Consider the following 19798-nt stretch of genomic DNA (forward strand, 5'->3'; position numbering starts at 1 on the left):
TTTATTTGCATAAAGGACAAACACTTGCACAACTATTCCAGCATGTCTAATTTAGCCCTGAAGCCCCTGGGGAATATAAGCAAAATGGATAAAAGGATCAGTTTACAAGGGGAAAGGACAACAGTGATGGTGGGTATTGATAGGATTCTTTGGCAAGCTCTGAATAACTATAACTTTAAATATTGAAAATATCAAAGCCAAGACTTCCTTGATACTTTTAAACAAGACTTTCATTTACTCCCATGGGACTTCTTGCCTGAGGGTATCAATTACACATAGCATCACACTCCTAAATGTTCTCACATGGCAGACATTAGTTTAATTTTTAACAACTAAACAAGGATTAAATGACAGAATCAACTTTCTCAGTAAAGATGTCATGTGTTGTACTCTCAATTCTGAAACCGTGCAGCTCAGCAAAACTGAAATTGTTTAATTAACCACATCCTTTCCCTGTCTCCTCCCTTGGTTTAGCACTCAATGCTTCTGAAGCAACCAGATGGGACAGTTGATAACACTGCCTGTTGGCCCTCTCCATTCTTTTTGTCCCATAGTACAAAAGACACATATGCTATTTTGAGATTTCAAAATATTTCTAAATGCTGGGATCCTGGTCCATATAGAGTGCAGCTATTAAAGTAATTGACATAAATTGGGATCAAACAACATGTTATATATAAATGTGTATAACTTAGTCTTTACAAACACTACCCCATGAGGTGAAAGCTACAAGTGGGGGCAGGAATTTTGAACAGGGTAATATAGTCAAGCACCCATTCTGATCTGTTGCTTCTCATTACCCCCTTCAGAAGCAGCTTTTATCCAAAAACAGCCCTTGAGCTACAATTTGTATGTAATGTATATTTTGCAAAACAATTAAATTTAGTTGTTTTGAACAAGATGTAGAATAAACTGTCTCTGGGCTGAGATTCAAGTATTCAGGATATAGCTATAATTTCTAAAGTAAATTTAAATTACTGAGATCTAATAGGAACTTTGTAAATTGTAAGAATGCTCTCTGTGTGTGAATGTGTCTATACACTCCACAGTGCTGAAAAATGGGTTGAATTTGAACAAGATATTTCATGCTCTTTAGATTGTTTTACTTCTCTCTGAAAAGCAGCATAGGGAAGTCAGATAAGGAGAGTGTCCAACATTATAGAATGGCATATGAAAAACAATCCAGAAAAGATGAGTGCCTTCTGGGTTTAATGATGATTTTCCATAAAGGCTTAAAAAAATAGGCTTAGGTTTTCATTCTCAAATCAGGTATATAGGTATCAGTGTCTGCATCGGTTCATGGAAAGAAAACAATTGTGAGTCAGCTTCATCATTTCTGCTGTTAACTGTAGCAGGGAATCTGGTGAATTTCAGTGCCATGGGACTGGGCAGGCTCTTCATCTAAGCCAGTATGCAAAACGATTCCATAGACTTAAAAATTCTAAATGACAAAGTAAAGAAGCAATTCTAGCACAACTAAAATTCAGCCCTTCCAAATTCCTAGGGAGTCATTCTAGCTCTCTGTCACTAGTACAGGAACAGTCCAATATGCATGCATCACATTCACAGTCCAGGAGACAAGCAGCCGTGGTATTTTAAGATTAAATTGGCATAGGGGAGAGAACCTAAACCAATAGAGACTCAGTGGGCTCAGTGTTTTCTTGTGCAATCTCTTCTAGTGTATGAGAATTTTGTTCCTCTAGCCTAGGCTGTATTTGTTTGAAAGTTTGTTAAATCTGACATTAAGCGGCTTCCTGTGTATGCTGTTAATAGGAGGGTATTTTCTAATCTCAAATTCTAAAATTTAGCCTATTTGTCAAAGGAGGAATTGGAGCAAACTCCTCTACCCATCAGAATTACTTGGAAGGAGTTGTCTGCACTTGTACATCTTCCTGTATTTTCTTCAAGGTATCAGCCATCAAGTTGCAAGCTTTCTTGTGCTTCTGCCAGTGCTGTACCTGGCACTCTCTGCAAAGGGGAGAGTGAAAAAAGAAAGGATTTTAGAAAAAAATAATAGGTAGCTCAGGAGTCAGAATGGAATATGGATATATCAATTTGTTAACTGCAAGATTGAAGCCTCCCTGATACCTTTAGCAGATTGCCATTCTACTTGAGGTACTGCCTCTTGATTTCTATGATCTCCTTTGTGGAATTTTAGTAAACTGAAATGTTCATTATTGTGTTTTGTTATTTTAAATTTGTTTGTATGGGTATACCAGTATGAACTTGAGAAAAGTTGTACTGTATATGTCTTAAAACAGTATTTTGCCTCGAGTGTTTATATCACGCAGTGATTAAAAATCTATTTTTAAACAGTGATTTGGATGCGGAAACTGGAATTGGTGTTGTATAAACTATATACTGTAAAACAAGTTCACTTTGGAGTGGGGCACCAATTTGTGATTTTTATCCACATATTTGAGAGTGGGACACTGATTTGTGCTTTCTTACCCACATATGGATAAACAGGAATTCTATTATCCCTTATATATCCTTCTGTAGCCAGCACAATGTGTATTTTTGCTTTCTATATTTTTAAAGAAAGTATAGCATTGTGGCTAAAAATACAGACTATGATGAGTTTATTAGTCCTGGATTCAAATCTCTCATCAGCTTTAAACTCTCTGGGTAGCCTTAAACAAGCTACTATTGCTCAGCTTCTCATCTTCATATGCAATATGTAAATAATAATACTGTCCATAGCTTACAAGGTTGTTGGGAAAAACAACTTAGATAATATCATGAAAAGTGCTTTGGGTTCTTAGGAAAAAGCACTATATAAATTTCAAGTTTTAATATTACTAATAATTCTTCCCCTATTTTGCTTTATGGACAAAACTGGCTGGGGGAAATCCAATGCAGATTCATACAGAATAATTTCCTCCATCTGAGCTGTGTTTTCCACTAACCCTTGTTTGGAAATTAAGTGTCAGAGCAATGAGAGGTAACCTTGAAATATGACATCGAGAAAAACATATCTTCTGACTCAGTTAAGAAAGCAAAGGGCAGCCTCAGTCTGCACAACTCCTCTTTATAATGGGCATGAATGATACACATGAGAGTTGCTATGGTATATTGCAAGAGGTTTGATCAGCCCTATAAGATGTGAGGAATGGTTAGCTCATGTCATTTAGGATATGCCTAATCTAATGACTGTCTTATTGTTAAAGGTCTATTAGATAAGAGAGAGTGGATATAAAATGAGGAACGTCGAAGCATGGATCTGAAATATATTTCATATAATTTCATATATTTCTGTGAGGAAAACAGAACTGCAATGGAGGGATATTCCTCTAATGGAAGTTTAAGAGTCTGCACTGTGGACTCAGTAGGAGTAGTAAAATACCTCAGAATAGCAAATGTCTGCTAAAGAAAGATTGTTTGAGATAGTCAGTGTTCCTATTAATAAGATTAATCAAGGCTATAAGAAAAAAGTTTATTTAATTTTGGAACTATGATTTAAAGATTGATTAATACTGTGTATTTTTTGCATAAGAAAATGCTTACAAAGGAAGATGAAAAGACTCATATGGAACAGTATAATCACTAAGTTGCAGAGCTCAGATTGCAGTAATGTTAGTAAATACTACGAGATTTCACAACAAATGAGCCAGAAAAGCAAGATTGTAGTCTAGGTAAAAGCCAGTAAGGTGTCCTATAGTATTCAAAACACCGGCTTTAAAATGAATGGCTTTTGCTCTGAGGGGTATCTCTGAAGCTTTTGACTACATATGAGCTACCCAAAAAAGGGCTCAGTATAGCACAGCAACTGTCTTATGTCAGGTGTACTTACCTTTTGCAATACCATTCATTCCGGCAACGAGAGCAGCGTTTTGCTGCCTCGAAGCCACACATCCCACACTTGGGTTTCTCTGGGATCAGGGCTTCCATCACATCCAGGTTGTATGTTTTTGCCCATCTGATTTAAGACAGAAAGCAGGCTTCAGAAAGTCCTTCAAGCAACAGCAGATAATTCCAACAGTTACTTTAGTCTTCGTCATGTGCTACAGGATAGAGCCTTTACATTCAAGACTGATATCACATTCAGCGGAATGTCAAGTGGTATTGTAAGGTAGCTGACAGCTAGTTGAATTTAGTGCAATATGAGAACATAAATAAATAAATAAATAAATAAATAAATAAATGGATTCACAATCTTGATTTAAAACAGTGTTATAAACACTTCATACAACTGCAGGCTGGACACACAATGACATCACCACATAATGGAAAAGCCTTTTCCCAAAGACTTCCTTACACCTGGAGAACAGAACTAGAATTCAGACACTAGCAAGTTAGAGATAATTAGAAATACTTAAACACGTTCAGAAATGAAATGAAATAAATTTAGGAAAGTTTTGATGGATCATACTTGTGGACCCATTTCCTAATTCTAAGCTTTCTTGTGCTTTGGACACTGCTAATTGAAAAAGGCAATATAAAATATAACTATAACACAGTCCTAGAGCAACAGTACTTAGATGTGGTGTCTGGGTCCTGTAAGGTGAGTATGTGGCAGGGAGCCAAATCCCTTTGGCAAACACCCAAATCTGACTCAGAATCTGTGTTTCACATGATCTGAGGGGCTCTTAACAAGAGGCTCTTATAGGTTTGAACTCCAGCTGTTTTGCTTTGGTTTCCTTGGATGATGCACATCTTAAATTCCTGCTTGGCAACTCCAAAGGCCTGAATACCCAGGCCTTTGGTGGATGTAAGTACCTAGGTGGATGTAAGTTCTGAACAGGGACACGGGTGGCACTGTGGTCTAAACCACTGAGCCTCTTGGGCTTGCCGATCAGAAGGTCAGCTGTTCGAATCAGCACAGCGACGGGTGAGCTTCCGTTGCTTTGTCCTAGCTTCTGCCAACCTAGCAGTTCGAAAACATACCAGTGCAAGTAGATAAAGAGGTACCGCTGTGGCAGGAAGGTAAGTGGCATTTCTGTGTGCTCTGGCTTCCGTCATGGTGTTCCATTGTCCCAGAAGCTGTTTAGGCATGCTGGCCGCATAACACGGAAAGCTGTCTGTGGACAAACTCTGGCTCCTTTGGCCTGAAAGCGAGATGAGTGCCGCACCCCATAGTTGCCTTTGACTGGACTTAAGTGTCCAGGGGCCTTTTACCTTTAAGTTCTGAACAACTCCAAACCGAACACTCAGTCTAAAGGACTCTTTCTTCATGACATTATGTTACATGAATATAACTTCACATTTCACACGCGAAATACCTTCTAATTTTACTATAGGAAGTCAAATTTCATCCGGGGGTTCCTAAACCTAGTTGAATTGGGAAAGCTGAATGTTTGTTATTCAGCATGTGAGCTTTCAGATTCTGTGCATCCAGCTGGCTAAAACAAAGACTCGCCATAACATAAACTCTGATATAGTATGAATCTGAACATAATATAATTTTACCTGCAAGCCTGGCTTCTCAGTTCCTCCTCTGAAGGGCTAAACATGTTGTTTACCTGGTGCTTGGCAATTGCTTGCCATTTCCCAGAGTTCTTACTGACAATGTTTTCCCATATTACAGGAACCTGTTAGGACAGCGAAAGAAAGAAAGGTGCATCCATCTAAAGTAAGGGATTTGAGAGCATTAATAATTCCTGAAGCTCAGTAGAGCACAAGCACATTTGGAAGCGATAAGCATCTATATATATATATATATATATATAAAGCAGGATTTCCGTCTAGGTTTAACTGATTAAAGGGAAAGTATAACAATAGAGTTGAATGGGGAGACATCTGAAGGAATATTGAACAGTTTTATGTAACAGTGGACAAAAGCCAAATAGAAGAAATTTCAGTATAATTTTTTAAATAAATTGCAGCCTCTTTTTTCTAGACAAATTTGAATTAAGCTTAACAGCATGAGCAATTCCTGGCCTGCTTGTCTACCTACTTTTTTTAATATAAAAAAAACTTTCTGTTTGATTATCTCCCAAATCCTTGCTTCCCCATGCTAGAATCCGCTTTACTGCTAGGGCACAACTAGCTATCAATTTCCTGCATGTTGGTTACATGAACTAGAAATGAGGGAAGTCTTGCTTAGAAAAGAAGCATTGATGGAAAAAACAGACTTATTCCATTTAGCTATTAAACACTCTGTGTGTGTATCTGATGTTGTTATTATTTTGGAGGGGAGTGAACCCTGTCTGTCCCACTGATGATTACATATTTATAATATAATTTGTAGTGTTCAGGTCTTCAGAAAATACAATACCAGAACGCTCCAGGTTTCAGTAGGAGGCCCCAAATACTATAAGTTGAAGGTGGATATTGAGGCATGAGCATAGAATGTGGAACTGGTAGTTTTCAAAAAATCTGCCACATGGCTAAAAGCTTACTTAAAATAGAACTTTCTGTAATCTGTCAGTTCCCTGAAAAGAAACACCCAGGCGTGGGCTTTCAAATATGAGAGAAAAATCTGGCAAAGGGCAAGTGTGATGAAGTTCAGCTCTACAGGAAAAGCTGATGTCTCAAAAGTGTTGATGCCCCTATCGAGTAAAAATAGCAGTGCAGGGACTGAGAGTCAAAGACTGCTCTGTGGAGAGACGGAGATGGAAAAAAGCCTCTTCATCATTGCTTGGCATAAAGACAGTGGGTGAGTTCATGGCTCACTGGGAAGTTTGCCTTGCCAGGGTGTGTACAGCATAGCTGCAGTCCCATTTCCCCCACCCCTGCCACCACCAAAAGTCTCTCAGAATGCCAGTTCTCAGTTACTGGTACCAATATAAACTAAGAGAAGGGCAGGGCTGTAGCTCATTGGTAGAGCATTTGCTTTGCATGCAGAAGGTCACAGGCTCAACTCCCAGCATCTCCAGGATAGGGCTGGAAAAGCTTTTCTGCCTGAAACTCTGGAGAGCTGCTGCCTATCAGTGTAGACAGCACTGAGCTAAATGGGCCAATGGTGTGACTAAGTATAAGGTAGCTTCCTAAGTTCCTGAGAATCAGTAGACTAGAACTGCTCAATAATTAAAAATTTAGACACAAGCACACTGGATTCAGCTTTTCTGGGATCCATTGCACACCTTTATATTCTTGAGGAGTAACTTCACATGCTTTCATGCTCTCTTTTTCTGTGGCTTTCTCCTAGATTACTTTCCCACGTGTTTGCCTATTTAGAATAATGTTACCTGCTGACTATCAATATCCTTGCTTTCTATGCTCAAATGCTGTAATTCTGAGGATGTTAAAACAATCCTGTTCCTAAATTCATATCTGCCTTTGATATTTGATTGCTCTTAAGTTATCCTTAGAATAAGCTCTAATGCCAAATCATCTAATTCCAGAGTTCTCTAAACATGACTTTTAATTTTGCTGCTGTGTATATAGATGGGTTCTCCTGTGTGCAGCAAACCTTGTCTGAACTGTATGCAGCTAACATAAAACAAAGTTAAGTAGTATAGTTTTTCTTGCATTTCTCCTTTCAGCATAGGAGTTCCATATGACCATGCTTGGGGCTTAACCTGTATTTTACTGAACTGGTATATTTCACCTAATCAACCTGTAACAAACTTTGGAATTGGTAAACTCTACAGTCAAACTTATTTGTTGGAAACCATCAACACGAAAATAGGAAAATACAAACAGTATAGAAGTAGGTTGCTAAGGCAAACACAGAAACCTTATATGTTGTATATTTATCCCCATCCATCAACAAATAACAGTTTTTCTTATTATTCAAAAAGGAAACTCTCTGAATAATTCCTTTAATAAATCTATCTCTGGGAGAATTATGAAGAGAGCAACAGAGCACATATTGAACAATGTTTTCCACACCTTCCTTGCCACAGATACACGATGATTTACAAGTATTGTGGCATATTTTCCATTCAGATATGCTGTGGGCATAAATCTGAAATATCAAAGCTGCAAATGCCTTCAAAAATCCAATGATAAGGAAAATTGAAGTGCAAGAATAAAAAAGTTGGCTAAAAGAAGATGGTTTTGGATATACCTGCTCTAGTATGAGGTCCTTCTTGGGTGGAGCAGGGTCTGTCACAGCAAGATGGCTCAGGAATCTTTGCAGCTCGAGAAGATTGGGGAATTGGTCGATGAGGACATCGGTCAGGAAGGCACGGAGCTAAACAGAGATGATCACAAGATTTTTAAAAATGTTAAGAATAAGCCATATGCTGACTAAAAGGATCTGCATGAACAACTGACACCTCTGTACTTTCTCTCTCAGATCTGTCTCAGATCTCAGAGTTGGTTAAGTAAAACAATGCATTTCAAATTACCCAATCTCTACTGCTCAACAAAAAACTGGAAGCAACAATACAAGGAGGCAGAAATTTGCTACACTTGGAACAGCAAGGAGGCCATCGGTTGCAACTATTATAATTACTGCAGAGAAACATATAAACAAGTAGCCCTCCAGCTCCCATATTAAGCAGATGCGAGGGAACCACCAGAAGGCCCTTGGAGCTAGATTTCAGTGTCTAGGCTGAAGGATGGGGGTGGAGACACTCCTTCAGGTATACAAGACTGAGGCCGTTTAGGGCTTTAAAAGTCCATACCAATATAATTTCTATACAGAATGCAGTACCAGTGTCCTAAGCAAATTTATCTTCTTACTCTTCAATTGATTTTTTAAAACCCACTCTTTGCCTAAAAAGGCTCTGAAAGTGACTTACAGATCACCAAAAAGAAGGAAAATATGTGGGAGGATGAAACAAACTAAGTTACAAGTTTTTGTAATGATCAGCCAGGGTGGAAATGTTCAAGGAAAGAAGGCATCAAAAGTTGCTGGTCTCTCAGCTGCATGGATGGAGTGGCCCTGCATCCTCTGTTGCAGCAGATGGGATGTGATGGAACAACAACAACAACAACAACAACAACAACAACAACAAAATTTGTATACCACCCTTCATCCAAAGATCACAGGGCTGTTCACAATAAAACCAAAATGATAACACAAAATACATAATAAAACAAAAACAAAGCAATATCCCCCCCCCAACACATGCAAAAGGCAGTGTTGTAACAAAATTTGTGTGTCACCAAATTCTCAATATTTTTAGATAATAAAGGCATTTAAATTTACCAAACAAAAGCTACCACATACTGTTAGAAGAAAAGGGCTTTTCAATGTTTCCTTCAGAACAAAAACATCCCACTCCCAAAATAAATATCCCACAGATAAAATTTGTCCTCTGTTGACTAATTAATTTAAAATTAACTAATATTAATTTGCCAGTTAGCTCAATTAAGGCCTATAGGCCCTACTTTACTCCCAGTTGTGATGGATTAGCTGATGAAAAATCAATAATTTTTAATCCTGGTTCCTGCTACATTGTTTAAAGCTAGAATAGTATATCTAAATATGCCAGACTAAACATTATGAGAATCATGCACTTGCAGTCTGTGTCCTCTGTAGTCCTGTACCTTCAGGAGCTGGCCTTTGTTAAAATTATTGAAGTTGTACTTGCGCTGACATTCTGAGCTAAGGAGCAGGTTATAGAGAGCAATCCAGACTTGCCCATCCAACTTAGTCATCTTCACATGGTCTTCATAGGGCACCTCATACCATGCACCATTCTCATACTTTTTCAGCTTCCCTGGGGAAAATGATAAATAGTGATAATAAAGAAAAGGACATTTTTTAAATCACAAGTAACATTTAAATATGATAAATATAGATCTAGTAGGCAAAAATCTCCAGGCCAAGATGGATGAAAAGCTGCTTATGCAAATGTGACTGAAACTTTGGGGGCGGGAGGAGTGTATAATTTGCACACTTCCTTATGTCCAGTTTGTTTCTTTATCCCTTCATTTAGTCCTTCAGAGGCATAACGAGCAGGCTGTTTTTCTGGCCCTGGAACCCTATTAGGACAGCAAGAAGCCTCTCTATTAGGGTTCTTTTTGTAGAACTGAAGCTACAGAATTATTTTTCCTTAACTATGGTTTGCATCTGTCTGTCTCAGGAGACAATGGAAGAGTGAGCCTTCAAGAGTAAAGTCAATCTGTTGGAGATTTACAGAGCCTGCCATGGCTGCAGAGACCAACGCAGGAGAGACATGTTTTGTTGCAGCTGGGGCAGATGAAGGAATCTGGTTTTGCTGCTACAGCTACACCATGAGATTTCTTCTAAATCAGTACCCTAGTGGTATCCTTATACATCTCTTGTACATACATGCTTCCTTCTATCATGACTGTGGTCTACTGCCTGGTTAGCTGAATATTCAGAAGATTTTCTGCTTCTTGGAATGACAGACTGAGGTGCCTGCTCATAGATACACAAGGGTGAGTAGGCACCCTAGCTTGTTCAGTGAACTGTCACATTTGTTCTTCACAGTTCTACTTATCTTTAGAGGTAGAAAAAGCAGTACAGGAACAGAAAGGGACAACAAGAAATAGCTAGGCTCAAATAAAAAGGAAACAAACAAAGAAACTAAAACAGAGGGGCTATGGTAAGGATAATTTTGAATTTCCACAACTGGTTACAGAGCATGGGTTGAGGTGCAGCCTGTAACGTATATTAATTACATAAAATGATGAATCATGCAAAAATTAGTTGAAGACATAGCCATCAGAAGTAATGGATGATAAGCTACAAATACATTTACTGGGCAGAAGAGCTATAAAAGGGGGAACCCTGAGTTTTATGGAGAAGAGTGTTAGTCTATCCTGATGTTCCAGTCTCAATTTACAAACAACAGAGGACCCAACCAAGAGGAACCCTTAATACCCAAGCCTACAGAAGATATTATCAAAAGGAACAAGGTCATGTGATTCTTTTTTGATAGGAACAATCCCTAGCCCATAATACACACCTTCTTCACGGCAGCTCCATGGAGAATGCTCTACCAACTCTACTAAGAGACATGGAAAGTTGTGGGTATTCAGAATTCTTGTCGCAGCACTCACTGGCAAACTGACAAAACATAAGGCTATATTGAAGATGCCAGTTTTATGCAATCGAGCAGCTAAGTGGTTTCGTCAAGGTTCACAAAACTAAAATTAATATGAAAAATTTAAGTGACAAAAATTAAGACCTCAGTTGGTAATCATGCTAGGATTTTTACAGTGAATCATCAGCAGTGAAGAATACACACCAGCAAGCAGTGCTAAAATCCTATCACCATACTTATAGCAAAACTAATATACTCCAACACTTCAGTGAGTAATACAGTAAGTGATTAACAGCACTACACAATGAACATATATAAATGTTTACTCCTATTCAGGTAAGGATGTCATCAAGACTTCAATGGTTGTATTCATAGCAATTTAAGTCAATATGCAACTTAAATCAAAATTCAGCTTCTCATTATATTACAAGTTATGAACTAACCCATAGGTACCAACTCCCTGGGGCCCTGGATGCCCGAGCACCCACAAAATTCCCCATGAAGGGACTGGGCACCCACAAAATTTGATGCGAGGGCAATGCACACTGCATGGCACGCACAGCCCCAGGCCACCCATGGGGCCAAGGTGGCACTCCTGAACTAACCCATAAATGAACCTTCCAAAATTGAAACTAGCAGACATGGGAATATAGAAAATGCTTTACTCCTTCTCCCAGGCGTTTACCTCAGTTCTTCCATGAAAACTGAACATACCTCTCTAGTAGACCGGTAATGAAACGGAACACAGAAAGCGTTTTCAGTGAGATCTCAAACTCCATCTCCTCAGCTTGTTTCTTTAGTTCCTGGAAGCAGCAAAATTCACACAAAGCTATATCTAAGGCTCAAACACTATAAGTGATGCTGCCAGGTGCTGGTGGGGAAATCTGAACCTTTTTAAGGTCTCTCCATATTCAACAAATGACACTTAGTCATGGCACCATCTCAAGCAGTACCTGGGCCAGAGGTGAAGTTGCAGAGGTGCTGGACCCAGGCCCCAGCAGCGAACCTTAGCTCCCTGCATCATAATTCCCAAAGATAACATTCCCTGGCCCCAATCTTTCTGAAATACTGCTCCATAGTACCTGCTCCCCCATTCAGGCAATACACCAGACAGGAATCAAGAGAGAAATGTTGGAGTGTTAAGTTTGAGGCTAGAAAACTACATCTTTAAAGCTTTCTACCCCTTGAGGTGGAGCCTAGGATGGGTAGCTAAACACAAAGGGAGGGGGATAAGGGTTGGGAGCTAGGAGCCTGTAGGAACAAGCTGCCTGCACTCTCTGATCTGTCCAGGGCACTAAAAAACCTGTATCTAATTGCACCTCTTCTCTGGTCTGGCTTCTTGATACTGCATTGGAAATGCGGCTATTACCTATGCTACATAATCTCAAGCTGGTCCTGCTTCCTTACAACTCTTCAGTGAGTACAGCCTTACCAGGACTGAACAGTTTATGAAGTAGTTGTGTCCAAAATCAGAAGGTGAAGGGTTTACAGGGAGATGATTGCATATTCCTTTACTTAGTGTCTGAGAGACTATTAACTCACAGCAAGTTAAAAAAAAAAAAAAAGTAGTGGGAATAACTGCAGAGAGCAGATGTGGTTATGGAAACTAACACAGAATGTTTCAGAGCTTTGCAGACATTTTTTCTCCTGGTCCTACCATGATGCAAACTGAGACAGGCACTTCAGAAAGGACATTTGTGAGATCAAAGGGTAGCAAATGATCTGTTTTTTAATTAAATATTTTATGGTGTGGAGGCACCACATGAATTTTCCATCTTGGGAATTAAAGGGTGAAATTCCACATTGCCTTATGATGAAGATTCAGTTTGTGCAAGCATTTCAGCTTGACACATGGAATGATCCCCCCTCCCGCACAAGCTGTTCTAGTGGTTCTCTGACCCACCCCACCCCCCGGCAAGAGGTATGCAAGGGAGAGGGGTGAAAACCCCACTGCACAAGTAGAATTCTTTTCACAGGGTTTCCGCTGATGGAGCCGGTTAGGTGAATTGCACCAAAATCCCATCAAAAAGTTTTTCTTTTACCCAAAGAGGCCATCTAGAAGTGGGAGGTTGCAACTTTTACCAACCTGCATTGATGAAGGATTGACAAGATCCTCTGACTGAAGCTTCTGTTCAACTGGGATCTTCCCACAGGCACTTCGAGCTGCTAATAGGGTCAGCTTCCTATGGCTGTAATCTATCAAGTCCAGAATGGTATCCTCTGCTGATTCACAGATTTCCTGCACAATAATAGAAATGCTAAATTCTGCAGAAAGAATGGAAACAATATTCCAAAATGAAGGCAACTCATCACTTAAAAAGTGGCTTTGGTTACACTCTAGTGTATAAATTCTCTACAGTGTGTCTCTGAAAAAGCATAGCTGTCAATGAGTTAGGCCTAATTTCCAGTACCTGGATTAAATGAGTTTCTTCCTTATCCAAGATACCTTCTTGCCTGACCATGCATGTCTAATAGCTAGGATAAGAAGCCATCTGGTTTATTCTGTTGGGAGCTAAAATGTTGTTTAGTGAAAAGCAAGAGAATACTGAATTACACTGTTGCAACCAGTTTAGCAAAAGAAATGTACTAGAAGAGAGTCAAAGGGATATTCCACATTAGATCAGGTAAGAAAAGATAGGATACTTGACCAGGGATGAAGTAAAAAGTCTGGGGCAAATATTTGGTTTCTGAGGGGCACTTGCCTGCACTTCAGATTGGTAGGGGAAAAGGTTGTAATGTCTGGTCCCAGATGGGCCAGTGGAAATTTACTTCTGCCAATCTGGGGAGCAGCAGACCTGCAACGTGAAGTCACATAAAATCTTACAGAGATTGGCAAATCAATGACATTGTTACTTGTAGCTCATGCAGAAGCCCTAGGTGACCCTACTCCACTCTAAAATAATCTGTAGTAGAGGAATAAGAAAGAATAAAAAAGCCCAGATCAACAATTATCCCCTGGACCATATTACCACACTGAGAAATCTCCACTTAGTGAATTATCATGATTCATCCGCAGTGACCTAAATTATCATGATGAAATTTTTGTCCATAATCTTTGCTCGTAACAGTCTAAATTTGCTGCCTACCTTGTGAAAAAACACTGTCTCCAACAGGTTAATAATTGAAGCTTCATGACGTAGCTGAGGTGGAAGAATAAAGCATAAATTATCAAAATGCCATTTACTGGAGACATTAGTAATGTCAAAAAACAAGAGAATATGTTGTAAGAAATAGAATTCAACTTTTGTGTCATCTTAGTGATGTGAGAACGTAGTCTGTGGGACAATTGCCACATATCAGATTAAGATTTAAAAGATTTAATGTGTGTGATGTGGGTGGGTGGGTGGGTGGGTGGGTGGTGGTGAAACCATCTTTAGAAACTGCAGTTGATTACACTGAACCTTGGCCTGTAGGATTGTTGTGATCAGAACAGGGTATTACATACTGAAATAAAAACTGATTTTCTGTATTCAGGATAATAAGTACTAAAGTGAGGTGATACCATCTTGAAAGGGACAATTTATTTTGATGTTTTGGAAGCTCTAGCTTTAACGAAATAATTAGCTTTCTCAGAAATTTAGCTTAAAATTTATTGTACATGAATAGTACATATAATCTCCTAATAGTGATAATTCTGGGATGTGTCAGACTAATTTAGCTAGCTGAAGCATCATTGTGTCATACTTTCTTACAGGTACAGTGGTGCCTCGCAAGACGAAATTAATTCGTTCCACAAGTTTTTTCTTCTTGCGAGTTTTTCGTCTTGCGAAGCACGGTTTCCCATAGGAATGCTTTGAAAATCAATTAATGTGTTCCTAGGGAGACCACCTTCAGACCGGGTCCGGGGACAGTCTGTCCCCGGACCTCTTCTGAAGGCTGGCGGGGGGAGAAGGACTTTTCTCCCCACCGCCAGCCTTCAGAACAGCCTTCTGAAGGCTGGGGGTGGGAAGAAAAGCCCTTCTTCCGCCGCCAGCCTTCAGAAGAGTTCCTGCAGGGCTGCCTAGGCTGCTGATAGCAGCCTGCTGCCCGGTGCGAGGGACGCTCTGAAGCAGAGCGCCCCTCACGCGGGGCAGACATCTGCAGCTTGGGGAGCCCTGCAGGACTTCCCCGCAGGGCTCTCCAAGCTGCGGATAGCAGCCTGCTGCCCCGCGTGAGGGGCGCTCTGAAGCAGAGCGCCCCTCACGCGGGGCATACATTCGCAGCTTGGGGAGCCCTGCAGGACTTCCCCGCAGGGCTCTCCAAGCTGCGGATAGGGGCAGCAGGCTATCCGCAGCTTGGAGAGCCCTGCGGGGAACTCTTCTGAAGGCTGGCGGGGGAGAAGGGCTTTTCTTCCCACCGCCAGCCTTCAGAACAGCCTTCTGAATGTTGGCGGTGGGGAGGAAAAACCCTCCTCCCACCGCAAGCCCCGGGAACAGAGGAGAGGCGCTGCGTGCCTTCTCCTCTGTTCCCGGACCTCCCACCGCAAGCCTTCAGGACAGGTCCGGGAACAGAGGAGAAGGCGCGCTGCGCTTCCCCGCTGTCCCCGGAGATTTCCCTATGGGCTTTCGTCTTGCGAAGCAAGCCCATAGGGAAATTCGTCTTGCGAAGCTGCTAAAAAATCAGAAAACCCTTTCGTCTTGCGGGTTTTTCGTTTAGCGAGGCATTCGTCTTGCGGGGCACCACTGTATTGTGCAGTATAAGTAGCATAGTATTATGAAATATTCTACCTAAAACCCTTTTAAAACTTACCACTAAGTATATGGGAAATGTGCTTTTTGGTCTGAAATCCTCCAGTCTGCAAAGTATAGGGAATACCTTATGCTTCCAGATTTCCACAGTGATTAATTCCTCAATCAGAACGGGGATCTAAACAGGAAAAAACAAATAATCAGGAATGAGTGAGATATGAGGTCTGTAAGGCCTGAATCAAACAAAAAAATTTCAGGGCTTGTGATATGTCTCTCTGATGTTCAAACAGCTTACTGCACGCAGAATAAATTCTCTCACTTTACACACTGCTGTTCACAGAGCAGACAAAAAACAATTAGCTGTGACTATGAAAGAAGGTGCACACAGTCTTTCTTATGGAACACTGAAAGCCAGTGTGGTGTAGCAGTTAGAACTGCCCTGACATATATAAATCTATATAAATCTAATAAATAATAAGAATTAGTGTCGGACCAGGACCTGGCAGACCTCAGTTCAAATCCCCACTCAGCCATGAAGCTCACTCGGTGATCTTGGGCCAGTCATTCACTCTCAGCCTAACCAACCTCACAGGTTGTTGAAAACATATTTACCTGGCACTAAGTCCCATCTCAAGGGACATGGGTGGCACTGTGGTCTAAACCACAGAGCCTAGGGCTTGCTGATCAGAAGATTGGTGCTTCAAACCCCTGTGATGGGGTGAGCTCCTGTTGCTCTGTCCCTGCTCCTGCCAACCTAGCAGTTCGAAAGCACAAGACCTTGTCATTATTGGTTTCCCCATTTGTGGGGATGTCTCTCTCTCTCTCTATTGTTATTAACTTTCAGGAATAATTTGAAAACATTCCTATTTACCCAGGCATTTGCTTGCTGAAGAATATGATTCCAGGCAACCATAAGATCACTGAATGAACTAATGCTTTTAACTGTAATAGCTCTTAGAGCATTTTAAACCTGTAAGTGCTCTTAGATAGTTTAACTGTAATTGGTTTTTTAAAAAGAATTTTTAGTTGTTTAGAATGTTTTTCATTTAAAATTGTTGATGTGTTTGCCTCCCTGGGTTCTTCTGGGAGCAAGGGCAAAATATAAATTCAATAATTAATTTGTTAAAAATCTCACTTAGGATTGTGGCCTTAGAGTGCATAGTCAAAATCACTGAATGCAGCTTGAGTTAGCTCCTAATACCATAACCACATCATGTAGCCACAAAGAGTGCTGAAGAAGTAATTTTTTCTACCCTGTCAAGTAAATTTGGAGAGAAACTATAATAATCATCATTTATGGTTGTGACCACGGTGGGGCTAGTAGTTACTTTATGTGGGATATAAGTGTATAAACTTGAGTAGCTCTTTGAGCAACCTTATGTATGTACCAAATAAAACACAGTTCAACTTTGTTCACGGGAACATAGATTCTGTCAAATCCAATGCTTCTCTTATTGGTCCACAGTTGAATGCATCATACCTTGCCATTGTTCACCAGAAGCTCAGTAAGGAGTTGCTCATGCCCAGCAGAAGCACTCAGTATTGCCTGCATGTTAAGCTTCTCAATGTGCTCATGTTGCCTTATCCACCTAGGAGAGAGGGTGAGAGTAGTTAGTCCCCATTTCTTCTCTGCAACCACCGCTAACAACAATTTCTTCTGGCTATCAGCCACTCTTTTCACATTTTATTGCACTGGATTATACTTCACAAGTGTCTCTGATCTGATGACATCCCTAATTTGAAAATGCTGTTAGCATCCAGTGTCCTTGAGAAGAATTAACTGCCTCTTATCCTTTCACTCCCTTGCATCAGTCTTCAGCTGATGGGATAGCATGTGCTCTTCTCCCCATCCCAAATTCAGGGCACTTCAGGGTGCAGTGGCAGTTCTACATAGGCAGTGTGGCAGGGGGGTTACGGTGTTGGGAGAAGAGGGTTCAAATCCCCACTCAGCCTTGAAGCTCACTGGGCAACCTCACCCTCTCTGTCAGCCTAACCTACCTTGCAGGGTTGTTGTGAGGAGTAAAGTGAGGTGGGGGATAACCATGTAGGCCACCTTGAGCTCCTTGGAGAGAAAAGGTGAAATGCAAATGCAATAATATAGAGATAAATAATCTCTTGCTGCCCACGTGGCTCCTGTGCCCAGGGCCGGATTTCGGTTTGATGAGGCCCTAAGCTACTGAAGGTAATGGGGCCCTTTATATGTCCAAAGCTATCCTTTGTCAACAACAAATTGTCGCTGTTTTTTGTGTTGAATATATGCTATATGGTAATTTATGGACCTAATAGGTATCTGAAGCCTTTTGCACATGTTGCCATGCAATCAGTCCATGCAGAATGCGGGTACCCCAAATAAAGAAGTGATCAAACCACTGATATTTTAGGGAGCAGGGCTAGCAGGCAGGGCCCATGACTTATATCACAGAAGCCAACACAACACAAAACACTGTTGCTGTATGTCGGTTTTATTTTATTTGTTTTTTATCTTACATTTTGGAAATGTACATCCGGTGGTTTTTTTCCTTTAATTTTTTGGGGGGGCCCCCAAGAGAGTGGGGCCCTAAGCTATAGCTTGTTTAGCTTATACGTAAATGTGGTACTGCCTGTGCCATTGTTTCCCCACCTGTGGCAGGATAACAGGAGATAAGGGATCCTCACCTTTTTAAAAACAGCTGGGGCAGGCAGAAATCCTACAGGTGAAGCGAAGTGCGGTGGCTTTGCCTGTGAGATTCCTGCCTGCCATCCAGACACTCGTCCCCGCAAAGGGGCTCAGCCTCCCTGCTTGACTCTGAGGCTCCCTTCCCCCAGCGAGGCGCTATTTCCTGTCGCCCATGGACACCCCCTTCCCTCCTGCTCGGCCTCCTCCTCGTACCCGTAGTTTCCGATATCCCGCAGCTGGAAGTTCCTTAGCGACTCCACCAACGCTTCGGTTTCGCCGGGCAGCAGGACGGTGGGAAGCGCCTCCTCCATCGTGGCTTCGAGGGAGACGCCAGGCCCCACGCGGTCCCCATGGAAACGAGCGCGGGCTGCAGCTGCAGCAGTAGCAACACCACCAGCGACCTCTAGTGGAAGGACTTGGCACTGCGGCCCACCGACATATCCCTGCTGCGGATCCAGAATGGGCCTCCGCTTTCACTTGCGGACACACCGTTAAGACCGCCGCGTTCATGGAAGACTATCTTAGTTGGCCACGAGTGATTAGGAGAAAGACAGACCTGGCATCTAAGCCTCATGCCGTGGGAATGCAGTGCCGTAGAAGACAGAATCGGGATTCGATATGACCCCAACAGATTTCTATATGGATGATGATGATGATGATGATAATTTATTTATACCCCGCCTTTCCCAGTTCAGAAAACCGGGCTCAGGGTGGCTAACAACAAATTTAAAACACTTAATTGATCTAGTTGAGGTTCCTGCATTGCAGGGGGTTGGACTAGATGACCACCGGGTCCCTTCCAACTCCACAATTCTATGATTTTATGAAGTTTCCCCTAACTATTGGCCATGTTGGTTGGGGATTGTGGGAGTTAGGAGTCCAACAATATTTGGAGGGCTGCATGTTCCCTTCCCTACTCCGGTTAGAAGAAACTATACACTGGACAGCATTGGTCTTAGCCTAAGGAGACCACATTCAGATCCCCCACTTGGCCATGGCGCTTGCTGTGTGATCATTATAAATCTTGCCAGAACTGAATCTGCCCTTCTCCACTAACACCTAAGTTGGGGAGGGAAGGCTAAACCTAATCCATCACATGGACTTCTAGATATCAGGTGAGTAGTAGTAACAGCAGCACCGAGACTGAAAGTAAGGCTCTATTTAAAGTATAACTTAGATCCATAACCTTTTTCCTTTCTTAAATATCAGGGAAGGTAAATATGGGAGATGGTTAACAGAATGCCTAATTTATTAATCATTACCCACAACCATCTTAGAGGCATGGCGGTTGGGTTAAGAGAATTCAGTAAAAGGAATACACTGCTCCAATATCAAAATACATGTCATCTAATAAATCCAGAGGTTTGGGATACACAAGTGCAAATGATTTAATAAGAAGGGTAATTAAATATTAAATTGGAGACACCCAAGTAACCAAACCATTTCTATTTCATTGCGAGTGTCAAATCTTTGTGTCCGCTATCTATTGCTTCTACACTTAAATTCTTATTTGCACAGAAACATGATTTGGTTCCACATTAGCTTTATAAGATGCCTATCGTTCCTCCTCATTACCAGTAATACACAGGAAGGACTCAAAGCAATTGGGACAGGAACAAGGGTAA

At 41.2% G+C, this 19798-nt stretch overlaps 1 protein-coding gene across 1 annotated transcript; it reads right to left on the bottom strand.

The window, feature by feature from the left end:
* Positions 1-1326: 1326 nt before the first annotated feature.
* Positions 1327-18774, bottom strand: ZMYND10 (zinc finger MYND-type containing 10). The gene is made up of 12 exons (XM_081850486.1): positions 18387-18774; positions 16998-17106; positions 15579-15695; positions 13937-13990; positions 12937-13089; positions 11565-11653; positions 10773-10873; positions 9385-9557; positions 7955-8080; positions 5410-5531; positions 3794-3919; positions 1327-1968 (listed from the first exon to the last, which is right to left on the bottom strand). Exons 1-12 carry the CDS (start codon positions 18482-18484, stop codon positions 1857-1859), a joined length of 1380 nt encoding a protein of 459 aa, XP_081706612.1. The 5' UTR covers positions 18485-18774; the 3' UTR covers positions 1327-1856.
* Positions 18775-19798: the final 1024 nt, after the last annotated feature.

The sequence above is a fragment of the Podarcis erhardii genome (genome assembly GCF_964252035.2).
Source record: "Podarcis erhardii genome assembly, chromosome: 2".
Lineage (NCBI taxonomy): Eukaryota > Metazoa > Chordata > Lepidosauria > Squamata > Lacertidae > Podarcis > Podarcis erhardii.